This window comes from Anguilla rostrata, chromosome 7 (assembly GCF_018555375.3).
Source record: "Anguilla rostrata isolate EN2019 chromosome 7, ASM1855537v3, whole genome shotgun sequence".
NCBI classification, from domain to species: Eukaryota; Metazoa; Chordata; class Actinopteri; order Anguilliformes; family Anguillidae; genus Anguilla; species Anguilla rostrata.
The window spans coordinates 22418793-22431834 of NC_057939.1; the positions used below are offsets into that span (position 1 = coordinate 22418793).

Below are 13042 nucleotides of genomic sequence, written 5' to 3' on the forward strand. Positions count from 1 at the left end.
ATAAAATTCATATTAGGTGGTATTTATGAGAGAAGATGTACAGAAAATTCATCTGAAAATGACATTTGTTGATTACATTTCAAAACTGATTGATTAATTAAATGATATCACATTACATTCATTTAGCAGTTGATCCTTTCCAGACTTTCCAGAGAGTCCTGTTGGAGAAACTTAAGTGACATCATGCATATAATTAATATAAGCAATACTGCCAGATATGTTCTTCAATGATGAGCTCTGCTCAGTAATTGTAAAATGGAGTCACTCTGTCTTCTTTATTTTGACTCTGGGAGCCTGAATAGGGATTGCCAAATGTGTGTCTTGTGTGTCTTGTTTTTAGAAATTCATGAGGAAGAGGAAGTACTACCTTTTTGCGGCGTTCTACTCGGCCACGCTGCTGCAGGACGTGGACGACGGCATCCAGTTCGAGGTCAGCATCGGGAACTACGGCAACAAGTTTGACTACACCTGCCTCCCTCTGGCCTCCACCACGCAGTACAGTCGAGCCGTCTTCGATGGTGAGATACGGCGCCCTCTCCTGTCTGTTCTGCAAACAGCATGCGCTCTGCAGAGAGCTCTCATGGTTTTACATTGTACAAGAGACATACACATGCAAACATGCACACATACACACACACACACACTCACATACACATATTACTTTGGCAGGGTGAAAATGGTGTTGGAACATGAACCTCACTCTCACATCTTAATTATCACCTCAATTATCACAGACCAAGAGCCCAGAGAACTGAATCTGCTTTGTCATTTCCATTAATTAGCCTACCTGAAACACCTGGGCTGACCTTGTATCACCCCTGAGAGGAATGGGTCTGGGGAACAGTGGAGGGGTCGATGGGGATGGGGATGCCGACTGGGATTGAACGAGAGAATCCACTACTGTCATCACTTAGGATAAGAGCATCTGCTAAGTCAGGGATGTCAAACTCCTGTAGTGGAGGGTTTTTCTCATTTCTATTGAATCAGCAGCCACTGAAGGCCTTACAAACAAAGTGTGTGGACCAGCAGATGCTGTGACCCTCCATGACAGGATTTTGACACCCTCTGCTAAGTCATTGTAATGTAATAAGGGAATAAGAAACCAAAGCAGTGTGGTGAAGTGTGTGGTTGAGCAGTGCGCATAAATTAAGGGGATGCACTTCGCCGTCCCACAGGGTGTCAGTACTACTACCTGCCGTGGGCGAACGTGAAGCCCGTGGTGGTGCTGTCCTCCGAGTGGGAGGACATTCGGCCCCGAATCGAGGCCCTGAACATGCTGCTGACCATCATAACTCGCCTGGTGAGTCCAGCACCTGGTTTTTATTGTTCTTATGGTCGGATAGTTTTTATTGAACCTTTTAAGGTGTAAGAATGTGATTAGAATGTTCTTAAGTGAATATTCTAATGCTGATGTAATAATTACTGCTTATAATAGAAAAAATTGAGTTCTAGAACACTGACAGAAATTTTGAAAAAAACAAAAACATTCCAACAACCTTATTCTTCAAAGGGTTAAGTGCTTGGCCTGACCTGTCCATCATTCTGTCTGCAGGAAGCTAACCTGCAGCAGATACAGCTGGAGGTCAAAGCTGGCAGCGAGCTGGAGGTGGTGGAGAGCAAGGTGTTGAACCTCCTGGATGACATCATCGCCGACTGCAGGTACCATTCGTGTAAAAATTACCAGTGTGGCTCCCAGCTTGGGGGGAGCAATGAGGGGATTTGACACAATCAACTCAAATTAAATCAGTTAGAACTAAAACAAAAACTCTTTGGATGCTGGGTCAGAGGTTGAAAGGATAGGTGCCAGGTATGCCAGGTATTGGTTAGTGTGTAATAACAGCCCAGTAATTGTTTTCCTTTTAATGAATTATACTAGTGCTTATCATGGAACCAAAGACTGGGTATCTCACACCAAAGGACTGCATGTCTGACCAGTAATGGAGCCTTCTGAAAATAAGAGTTTAAAACAGCCACCTCCTTTTCTGGATTTATCTAACCAAAGCTGCCATGTTTCAGTGGTTGACTAATGCATCAGGTCTCTCCTAAACCCTTCACTTTGTAATGCTTGCCTCAGCATTGGCTGCCACGGGGAGGAGATTGAGTGCATCTGACTGTCTGTTAAATGTCACTTCCTGCGCGGAGCAGCGAGGAGCTCCCGGAGCTGGACGACTGGCCGTGCGTGACGCCCCTGGACCGGGCCCTGAGGCACCTGCGCAAGCTCAACATGCAGCAGATCGAGCAGGCCGCCCTCACCCTGAAGCACGGCACCGCCACCGAGCTGGAGATCGTTCTGGAACAGGCGGAGGACTGGGCGCAAAGGCTGCGCTCCTTGGCCGAGGAGGTGAGGGGGGAGGAGGAGAGAGGCAGGCAGGAGGAGGGAGAGAGGTATGGTGTAGAAATAACAAGACCAGGTCAAAACCTAGTATATGGCTGGACCTAACACACTTCATCCGGCCGACCAATGGTGTAGCTTCATAACTCGGCCGACCAGTGGTGTAACTTCATCACTCACTCAGTCACTCAGTCACAGACATTCGCGTTTATAGGGCTGGCCCCGCTGTTGCGATCTAGATAAAAAGAGAGAGAGTGATAAAGAAGCATCACACCTATTTACACAGTATTGTATGGATAATGCATAAAACTCATCATTTGGGTTGGTGGATCTGCTGAGGACATTTCAGTGAACTTTGCCAGGAAAAAAAGATCTCCCACCCTCCTCCCCCAACCCTGTGTCTCACTGCCAATTTCCTGCACTCAGCCCCAGAACAGCCTGCCGGACATCGTGATCTGGATGCTGCAGGGAGACCGGAGGTTGGCCTACCACCGCATCCCTGCGCACGAGGTCCTCTTCTCCCAGGACCACTGCGGGAAGAACTGTGGGCAGCTGCAGACCATCTTTATGAAGGTACTTCATCAGTACTGCAGTATAACCTGATGGAAACCCCATTAGTATGGATTCACTCTGTTACAGTACGCTCCGTTGTTTGCACAGCACCTGCAGAACACCTGTAAAGAATGGTGCTGCTGACTGCCTGATCAAAGCATTTCATAACCTCAACAGTTTATGGCGAAACAAATGAATGAAGTGATTTTCATCAAGGGCATGGAATGTTTATGCAACGCATTAAAGTTTTCCTGGTAGAGGTTTTATGTGGGTGTTCTGGCCTAAATAAAACTTTCACAAGGACTCAGCTGGAGTTTGGCATATGTGATTCTGCCCCCTTCTGGTTTAATAACATAAATGGTACTGTAATTAGATGTCACATGGAAAAACTGTTGGTAGCTGCTGTATATGTGTTTAGTAAATGAGTTCAGATTGGGCACTTGGTGTAAGACCATGTCTCCCCCTTCTCACTGTCTCTCTCTCTCTGCAGTACCCCCAGGGCAGTGGGGCGAATGACAAGATCCCAGCACAGCTGCGGGTGAAGGTGTGGTTTGGGCTGTCAGCCGACGCAAAGAGCTTCAACCAGTTTGCAGAGGGGAAGCTCTCCGTGTTCGCCGAGACGGTGAGGGGTGAAACTGGTGGGGAGGGGCGGGACAAGAACACACAGCAGGGATAAGTAGCCAAATATTTTATTTATTGTCCAGCATCCATTCTCATGCAGTATTACAACATTAGGAATTATGTACGACTACTAACTAAGAATGTGTGACTTTTCTGACTAGGTAGCTACACTGCGTTTATCTATGCTTATATTAGTTACATAGTCTGACTGGTGTTTTCCTGTCCTGTTCCATCTTATTTCATCAGTATGAGAATCAGACCAAGCTGGCCTTGCTGGGGAGCTGGGGCACCACAGGACTGACGTACCCCAAGTTCAGCGACATCACCGGCAAGGTCAAACTGTCCAAAGAGAGCTTCCGCCCCTCCCCCGGTTGGACTTGGGCTGGGGAGTGGTACATCAGCCCCGAAAAGACGTGAGTGAGAGAAGGGGGAGAGTTTGAGAGAGAGAGAGTGGAGGCAGGGAGTTAGGTTAGAGAGGGAGAACGGAGGTGCTTTGTCTCTCTATCTGTTTTCCTGAACATCCCCACATGCTAATGTCTGTATTAAGCTGTCTGTAAAGAGGAATTGGAATGAGGTGTCTGTCTCTGACTGTGTGTAATTTTCACTGTGCCATGATGTCACCCCACTCATTTGTCTCTTTAAGTAGAGACCTTCTTGGCTGAGCTCTTGCCTGTTCATCCAGGGTACAGAGTGTGGTACAAAAGATATCTTTGAAGTTTACCAGTGCTGACATAATAAATTATTTAAATTATCTTCCCTCTCTTACTGTAAATTTTCTTAATGTGATTAAACACAGACACTGCCAGCTTTCAGACTTCCTCAGAGCTCTGTATAGGATGTGTCTGTGGAGCTGTTAAGGGATGGTTCACCACTGACTGCTGTCTCCTGTGTTCCTCAGTCTGCTGTACGATGTGGATGCAGGTCACATGACATTCATGGAGGAGGTGTTTGAGAACCAGATGCGGTTGCCTGGAGGACAGTGGATTGGAATGCCGGAGGGGTACACCGACGTGGTCAGTGCCGTTTAGGTCTTGGTTATGGCTCAAAGAAAGTGTATGCCAGTGTACTGAGCTTGTATACCTTTGCTTACCTGTGCTGTACTCTTACCTTATATAATCACTCAATCACCTGGAACCATGGAGCTATCTTGGGCTATGGACATGGAACCAGTACTATTTAGGAAACAATACAGACACATTGGTCTGTCCATTGCTCATTATGATTTTGCATGTAATCCCTGTAAATACTTCAGTTCCTTGTGCATGTTAGATGGAAACACCACGGCTCCATTGGGACTGATTAAGGGAAGGTTTCAGAGCTGTAACTGCCATCCTGGGATATCAGACACACGCTTTTTTCTCTTTTTGGGCAGAACGGGGAGAAGGCAGTGCCCAAGGACGAGGTTGAGTGTCCCCCTGGCTGGGTTTGGGAGGACGTGGAGTGGAGCGAGGACTTGAACAGAGCTGTGGACGACCAAGGTTCCTTCATTGCTACATTCACCTTCATTGACCATGTGCAGGGACCCTTAAATGGTGTATAACACTGGCCCTCAATCTTGGTCCTGGACAGCCACAGGGTCTGCTGGTTTTTGTTGTTACTCAGAAGATGAGTAGCTCACAATTCATCAGTTAAAGCATTTTATTACACAGCTAAGCCAGGTCGTCTGGTTTCTTGGGTCCGTTTATACATCTTTAGTTTTTCCCCATAGCAATGTAGCTATCTTGATCAAGGGTGCATCGCCCCATCTGGAGAATTAACTTTCTAGAAGCCCAAACCCATTGTGGGACACAATGTAGGCTTTATCCTCTGCCCTGAATGTGCCACTACATTTCCGCCCACATAATTTGAGTACTTCTGTCATTTGAAGAAGACTTAGAGACAGTATACTAAAATGGCAGTAGCACCACTACAGATTACTATTATTATTCTCGAATGTAACTGTAGAGTTTTCTCCCTCATTTCTCCCTGCCCAGTCCCCCAATCTGCAGCCAGCACCCCCTGTGCCAGATGGAAACCTCTGCCAGGGGCCTGCGATCTGTCCCCTTTTCTGCTACAATAACAGATACAATATTCCTCTGCCTCTGGCTTCTCTCACACGTGCCCTGTCTCATTTGAAGTGCAGAGGGAACCGTATGAACACCGACACCAGTGTCTCATTGGCAGAACTGGGGGATTTGAGCCCAGCCAGCAGCCCATAAAGTGCCTATAGTAGCAGCTTGTTGTTGGCATAGCTGTGGTTCTGCTGGCATTCACAGACTGGCACCACAGCATTGCTCTAGTATACAGCTGAGGCAAATCAGTGCAGATGAGGATCATCTGTTGAAAGAATGCAATTGTTAGCCAATCCTGCCGCTAGCAGACCGCTGTGGTGCCGATTTGCGTAACTGGCAGGCCGTCGATGAAATATCTGACTCCACCATGTGAGCCCTGACAGTTGCATATATAGTTGTATCCGAGAGGAATAAAGTCTATGCTGTGCTTGTCACCAAGGCCTGTTACCTGGTTGCAGAGATCTGCTTGATTGAATTTGGGAAACTGCAGGGTGTCCATCACTTTGAGCTGGCTGTGCCAGAGATACAGCAAGAGTGGGTGACCTGGGATGACTATACACACATACACACACACAAATGCACACACATGCATGCACAAACACACAGCACAGACATGCAAGCCTGCACACACACATGAATGTATATACACACATATGCACACACACATACACACACACACCTGCGTGCATATACTTGCACATATGTACACAGACACTCACACACACAATGTGTAGGCTGATGTAATGTAGTCTAAAATCTAATCAGTGCTGGCCAGATGTAATGCGATCTAAAATCTGTAGCCAGTTTATCTCAGCATGTGATCCCAGCCTGCGACAGAAGCTGATTGCCCTGCCTCCCCCCCCCCCCCCCAAGGCTGGGAGTACGGTCTCACCATCCCACCCGACCGCAGGCCCAAAGCGTGGGTCCCGGCCGAAAAGATGTACCACACCAACCGGCGCCAGCGCTGGGTCCGACTGCGACGGCGGGACATGCAGAAGATGGAGACGCTGAGAAAGGTGCGGCCCCCGTAACCCCCTTTCGTTTTTCATCCCAAATGGACCGGAACCGCCATTGTTCAAACGACAGACCCTCCTCCAATCAGCTGCTCCGCATGCCACGAGCTCATAAGAACATAACAAAGCAGGACCGCATAATGATGAGGACAGAACGCTCAGCCCATCTAGGCTCCTCATAAATCACTTGCAGTAAATCAGTTCAAAGTCTGTCCTCTTCCCCTGGAATTCAGTAGAGTTAATCATGGGAGAAAAACAAAGATCAGACGCTCCAGTCCCTCGCACTTCGCCGTCCTCTCGCTGTCTGTGGGAAGGGCCGCGTTGTTCGCGGTGGGGCGGGCTGCTCCTTCTCCAGTGTCTCTGGCCGTCTTCAGAATGTCCGAGGGAAACACACCATCAGTCATGCCAGCTGCCGAGAATCTGAAATGAGATCTGAATCCAATATCTGCTCTTTCAGTTTAAGCTTGGCCGGGCCTGCGATTCATCCACATTCTCATTTCTTTCCACAAGTGTGTCTCGTGTGTGCGGGTGTGTCCATTTGTGGGTGTAGGTGTGTGCGCGTGTGACTGACAATAAGTCAAAATGTAACGCAACATTTAGAATGAGCACATGCAGACTATGCATTAATAATGATTTATTGTAAAGATTAGACAGACTTTTTTTTTTGAGTAATGACCCATATACAAGGACCAGTGGGATGCCTGAGTTGACGTAGACGCCAGGGGTTTTTATGCCCGATCACCTCCGTAGATGATATTCCATACTTTGTCCTCTGGGGGGCACCCTGTGAACACTCAATTGAAAAATATGACGCGAGAGACGAAAACAGCAGAGGGACCATTACGCTGAAATACACAGGGAAATAAACAGCGCCCTCTCGTGACGAGCACATGCATTACGGCCATCAGTACTGTGCACCTCAGACAGTTCTTCCACCCAGTTTTTTCACTTGTGTGTCTACTGACTGCGCAGAAATGATTTTCCAGCTTGTTTGATTTAATTTAATTTAATTTATCCATGTTTTTTCTGGATGCCTTTATCCAGAGGGCTTGCGTAGCTTACATATCGATTACATTCTATCCATTTGTACAGCTGGATATTTCCTGAAATCAGGGGGATTTTTTTCAGATATTCATCAGTAGTTCCCACTTCAGAATGTGAACATGCAACCTTCTGGTTAGGAGTTCAGTGCTGTATGTGTCCATACTGTTTTTTATTCAGGCGGTGTTTGTGTGTTCATATCCTGTGTTGTGTCTGTGTGTCTGCAGAGGTTGGAAAATCCATGTTCAGAAAGTATGTCCTCTCTAGTATTTTGTTCCAATCGCCTGGATTCGCTAATTAGCACAATTCTTCAGCCAGGACATAGAACTAATTAGTGAAATCAGCTGGCTGAGTTCATGGGTGGTAGAAACACATGACAGGACTTTTACGTCTGAACCATGGACTTTCCACCTCTGTGTGTGTGTGTGTGTGTACACGTGCGCGTGCACATGTGTTTGTGTGTGTCTCTATTCAGGCTGAGCATGTTTTAATACTCACATGGTGCATTTGTCCATGTTGTAGTCAGTGGGATGTGTGTCTCTCTCTCCTGACGGCTTGCTGTGTGGTGTGTACCTGTAGCAGCGACCGGACGAGTCAGAGAGGGAGGGCTGGGAGTACGCCTCCCTGTTTGGCTGGAAGTTCCACCTCAAGCAGCGCAAGACCGACTCCTTCCGCCGTCGCCGCTGGCGATGCCGCATGGAGCCGCTGGAGAAGACGGGGCCTGCCGCCATCTTCGCACTCGAGTGCTCTCTGGTGAGTGTGCGTGTGTGAGCGTCTGTGTGTGTGTGTATATGTGCGTGTGTGCGTGTGTGTGTGTGTACATGTGTGAACGTGTGTGTGTGTGTGAGCATGTGTGTGTGTGCGAGTGTGTGCATGTGCGAACGTGTGTGTGTGTGTGAGCATCTGTGTATGTGCGTGTGTGTGTATGTGTACGTATGTGTGTGGGTGCGGGGAGGAGAGGGATGCGGTGGTGGTTCACAGGCTGGGAGAAGGAGGATGGTTAGAAACAGAAGGTTCTAGTTGTGTGAGCTTCTGTCACATGACAAACTCAAGGCCTTACCATGGATTCCCAGGATGCCTCAGCTCGGTGGCGGTTCTGGGCAGGGAAGCAGAACTCCTGGGTTTGGGATGGGGACGCTTGGCTCTCTCAGTGTTGGTTCTGCTTGAGCTCCCGGGCTCCGGGCCTGCCGGCGGTCTTGGTAGCGCCTTGCTTTGCCCAAAGTCACTGGGCCGGTTCACAGCGTGGGCCTTTGAAAGAGAGGCGTCCGTATGCCGGGCTGCTCCGCTGGCAGACGCGACCTCACCGTCGCGAGTGAGTGGCGGGCGGGGCGGGGCCAAGGGATCGGGGCTCCGCACGGGCGGGGCCGAGCAGGGAGGCGATGCCGCGCCGTCTCCGCGGTTACGCCGACGGCAGGCAGATCTGGCGAGGGGCCTCTTGGGCACCGCTTCAACTTTCCATGTTTGGTGTGGAATCCTACTTTGGAAATACTCCTTTCCCCCCCCCTCACCATCTCGTAAGGTATTATGAAGTGTGAGAAGAAACAGTACTGTTTTCCCTCCTGCTCTTTCTGTCTGCTGGACCTTTCACAGCATCCCACGATCGATCCCTTAACATCCCTTTCTGAATTTTAGATCATTTTTCTTTTCTGGCACCGTGGGGAATGGCTGACCCTAACCACTGCATTGGTCCTACCTGCAGACCTGCTGCATTGGTCCTAACTGCAGGTCTGTAGTATTGGTCCTAACTGCAGATCTGCTGCATTGGTCCTAACTGCAGATCTGCTGCATTGGTCCTAACTGCAGATCTGCTGCATTGGTCCTAACTGCAGGTCTGTGGTATTGTTCCTAACTGCAGATCTACTGCATTGGTCCTACCCGCACATCTGTGGCATTGGTCCTAACGGCAGATCTACTGCATTGGTCCTAACTGCAGGTCTGTGGTATTGGTCCTAACTGCAGGTCTGCTGCATTGGTCCTAACTGCAGATCTGCTGCATTGGTTCTACCTGCAGACCTGCTGCATTGCTGTACCTGCCTTCCCTACCTGAACTGTGTGCTGCCAGATTCTGTTTCTTTTCACTCTAGAATTCATTTGTACAGGCAGATTGTTTGTCCAGTTGAACAGAGGAGGCGTTATTGAGCTGTGAAAATGGAGATAACCTACTGCATTCCTCTCTTAGGGAGTTAGAGCAGTTAATGTGAATTGCTGTTTCAGTGATAGGGAATTTCATGGGATCGGGAATGGAATACAATAAAACTGATCCAAACTGCTAATTTCTGTTGTGGTCTTAAAGATGGCGTGTCATGATATTGTCCTTCACAGCTGATGCTATGTCCACTTATGTCTGCTTTAATAGGGTAATGTGACGGATGACAAGAATGATGACAAATCAGTGACGACTGCCTTTGGGGTCAACCGGCCAACCATCTCCTGCTTTTTCGACAGTAAGCAAATTCTGATGATGAACCTCCGGGGTGTCACTTTAAATACATGTAACCACACAAGCACACACACACACACACACACACACGTGCGTGCATACGTGCATGCACACATGCATGTGAAGACACTGAAGCGAACACACAAACACTGCTATTGCTATGATTATTTCAACTCCAGAAGCTGCCTGTGTGGTGACATCTACAACTACTACTGATGGTGACGCTGCTGCTACTGCTCCTGCCATAGTTACTGCTATTGGTACTGCTGCAGCTACTGGTACTGCTATAGTATGGTGTAATGAAGTCATGGAGGCATATAAGACATATAAAGGGAGAGAGAGAGAGAGAGAGAGAGAGAGAGAGAGAGAGAGAGAGAGAGAGAGGATGTGTAGCATGAGATGAAAGCATAGTTGGGCACTTCGTAAAATTTTTTATTTCCCTTGTTATTCAATGTCATGAATCCTACAGGGAGCACGAACCAAAGCTGTTGCCAGGAAATTTATGTTCAGAAATTTTTCCGTTTCATAAAGCAGAATAGAGGTTACATGAATCCTCAGGCTCCTCCCCAGGCCCCGCCCTCACCTGGTGACAAGCCCTGTTTCCAATCAGACTCACGGAATGGCCCACCTGGAAACCATCTCCCTCCCAAACTAAATGGAGCAGGTGGTCGCCATAGAAACATACCGTATGGCTGTAATGGTTTCAATACAGTATCTGGAGCATGACACATTTAAGAGCACTTTCATATGTGGTGTTCAAATTTAATGCGATCGCCGTCTGATGTATCACTAATAGGTGCAAAACGAGGTGTGAATTAAATCTGTATGGCTTCACGTTGTGCTAAACATATGCTGACATTGGCACATACGGAGTCATTTCCAATATTAAAACTAATGTTCCCATCATGCAAATGGGCTGTTCAGAGTCAGGTTACTCCTACAAGCTTATTTATCTGAAAATGAGACGGCCAGCTGCAGCGAAGTCATACTTTGGTCATGCCATTTTTCATGCACGTGGGCCCAAAACCTCTACAGCAGGTCACTTTACAGCCCTGTGAACTCAGTGCTAAATTTGGGAACTTTAAGCTCGTTAGCCTAATTAGAGATCAGTCACAAATGGTCTTGTTCTTTTATTATTTTCGATAACTTCATGTATGTTTTTCTAGCTAAGACCTTAGTCCCGTGTAGATGTGATTATCTGGATTTTATTTAGCCGTTATGGTTAAAAAATACCAGCACCGCACTCCCTCCCTCTAATCGTACTCTCTCTCTGGCTCTGCCAGTTCCCCTAGCCTTTGGCTGCTCGTATCTCCCAGGGAGAGACTCGTGGTGCAACTGTACTCGAGTCCAGCGCTAAAAACACGTGCGTTCTTCTGTCCCTGTGAGAACGCAGTGCTGAGAAAGGGACACACTTCTCTTTCCCTATCAGAGCAGTATGGAAACTATACATGTTTCTCTTTCCCTATCAGAGCAGTATGGAAACTATACATGTTTCTCTTTCCCTATCAGAGCAGTATGGAAACTATACATGTTTCTCTTTCCCTATCAGAGCAGTATGGAAACTATACATGTTTCTCTTTCCCTATCAGTGCAGTATGAAACTGTTTCTCTTTCCCTATCAGTGCAGTATGGAAACTATACTTGTTTCTCTTTCCCTATCAGAGCAGTATGGAAACTGTTTCTCTTTCCCTATCAGAGCAGTATGGAAACTGTTTCTCTTTCCCTATCAGTGCAGTATGGAAACTGTTTCTCTTTCCCTATCAGAGCAGTATGGAAACTGTTTCTCTTTCCCTATCAGAGTAGTATGGAACTATACATGTTTCTCTTTCCCTATCAGAGCAGTATGGAACTATACTTGTTTCTCTTTCCCTATCAGAGCAGTACTCAAACTTTACATGCTTATTTTTCCCTATGAGAGCAGTACTGGAAATAAATGTAGGGGCAATAATCTGCTTTTAAAATTTGGCTACTAAACGTTAGATGTTAAATGCAATTTGTTTGTATGTCTTTTTAAAACAATGATCATACCATCTACTGCTCAAAATATTTTTCATTGCATATACCATGCATACACACTGTAAGTTGTGTATTCAAAATTAAAAATGATCATTAAAACATATTAACGAAGAAAGTCATATATTCAATGCAGCTGTTTGGTAGCTGTACCTGAGTAGCAAGGTCACATGTCAATCAACTTGTCTTCTCTTGCAGGTGGCATACGATATCACCTGCGCTGTTACCTGTACCAGGCCAGAGACCTCATTGCCATGGACAAGGACAGCTTCTCAGGTGAGCAGGCCTGCTGGGGCCTGAGGGCAACTCACTGACTCCTGTCTGTAGAGAAGCCTTGTGTTGCAGTGTGACGGAGGAGTAATGATGGGCTTCCTGGCATCGTCAGAATGGAGCGTGAACCACAAGGGACCAGAATACTTCTGGTTCTCATTGTATCTCAGAGTACATAGGCAGTCGACTATGAGTAAGATTTTTCAGTTAGCTGAGAAGGACTGGGTCCTTGCTGCGTTCTTCAAAAATACAACCAAACTCTATCATTGCAAACATGGTCTAACTTGCGTATGTATGATTGCAGTACATTTGGTGGTAAGTCAACTCAGCCCAACATAAACCCCTGTCGTGGTTCATATAGTGTATTTAGAGACTTTTTAGTGACAATTGCACAAACAGGTTCGTGGATTATTGTCTGTGCCTTGGTCTGGTTTGCTACAGACTTCCCCACTGTAATGGTATCTCATCAGAGATGTGACCTGGAAGCTCTTGTGTCCGTGTCTGATGCTTTTGAATTGCACAGTGCTTCCTGTGTGGTGCCAGAAGGACGGGGTTTCCATTTGGATAAATGAAATCTATTTTTGGTGTGTTTTCTGTCAATATCCTTTTAGTTTATTCTTACACAGGCACAGACTCCTGATGAGCAATAATGATGGTGGATATTTTTGTAAGAATCCACAGCAAAAAAGTCAATGTTCTAACATGTAAA

The 13042-nt window shown here is 47.0% G+C and overlaps 1 protein-coding gene across 15 annotated transcripts in view; it reads left to right on the forward strand.

Moving 5' to 3' along the window:
* The window catches only part of dysf (dysferlin, limb girdle muscular dystrophy 2B (autosomal recessive)), a 91424-nt gene that overhangs the window by 31991 nt on the left and 46391 nt on the right, over nucleotides 1–13042 (forward strand). For all 15 annotated transcript variants that reach the window (XM_064343782.1, XM_064343784.1, XM_064343788.1 and 12 more), the window contains 13 exons: nucleotides 341–518; nucleotides 1176–1300; nucleotides 1553–1659; nucleotides 2146–2341; nucleotides 2759–2905; nucleotides 3375–3506; nucleotides 3752–3918; nucleotides 4404–4518; nucleotides 4878–4983; nucleotides 6430–6572; nucleotides 8190–8363; nucleotides 9967–10054; nucleotides 12262–12339. In XM_064343782.1, coding sequence (XP_064199852.1) covers nucleotides 341–518; nucleotides 1176–1300; nucleotides 1553–1659; nucleotides 2146–2341; nucleotides 2759–2905; nucleotides 3375–3506; nucleotides 3752–3918; nucleotides 4404–4518; nucleotides 4878–4983; nucleotides 6430–6572; nucleotides 8190–8363; nucleotides 9967–10054; nucleotides 12262–12339 — 1756 coding nt within the window. The remainder of the gene's footprint in view (nucleotides 1–340; nucleotides 519–1175; nucleotides 1301–1552; nucleotides 1660–2145; nucleotides 2342–2758; nucleotides 2906–3374; nucleotides 3507–3751; nucleotides 3919–4403; nucleotides 4519–4877; nucleotides 4984–6429; nucleotides 6573–8189; nucleotides 8364–9966; nucleotides 10055–12261; nucleotides 12340–13042) is intronic.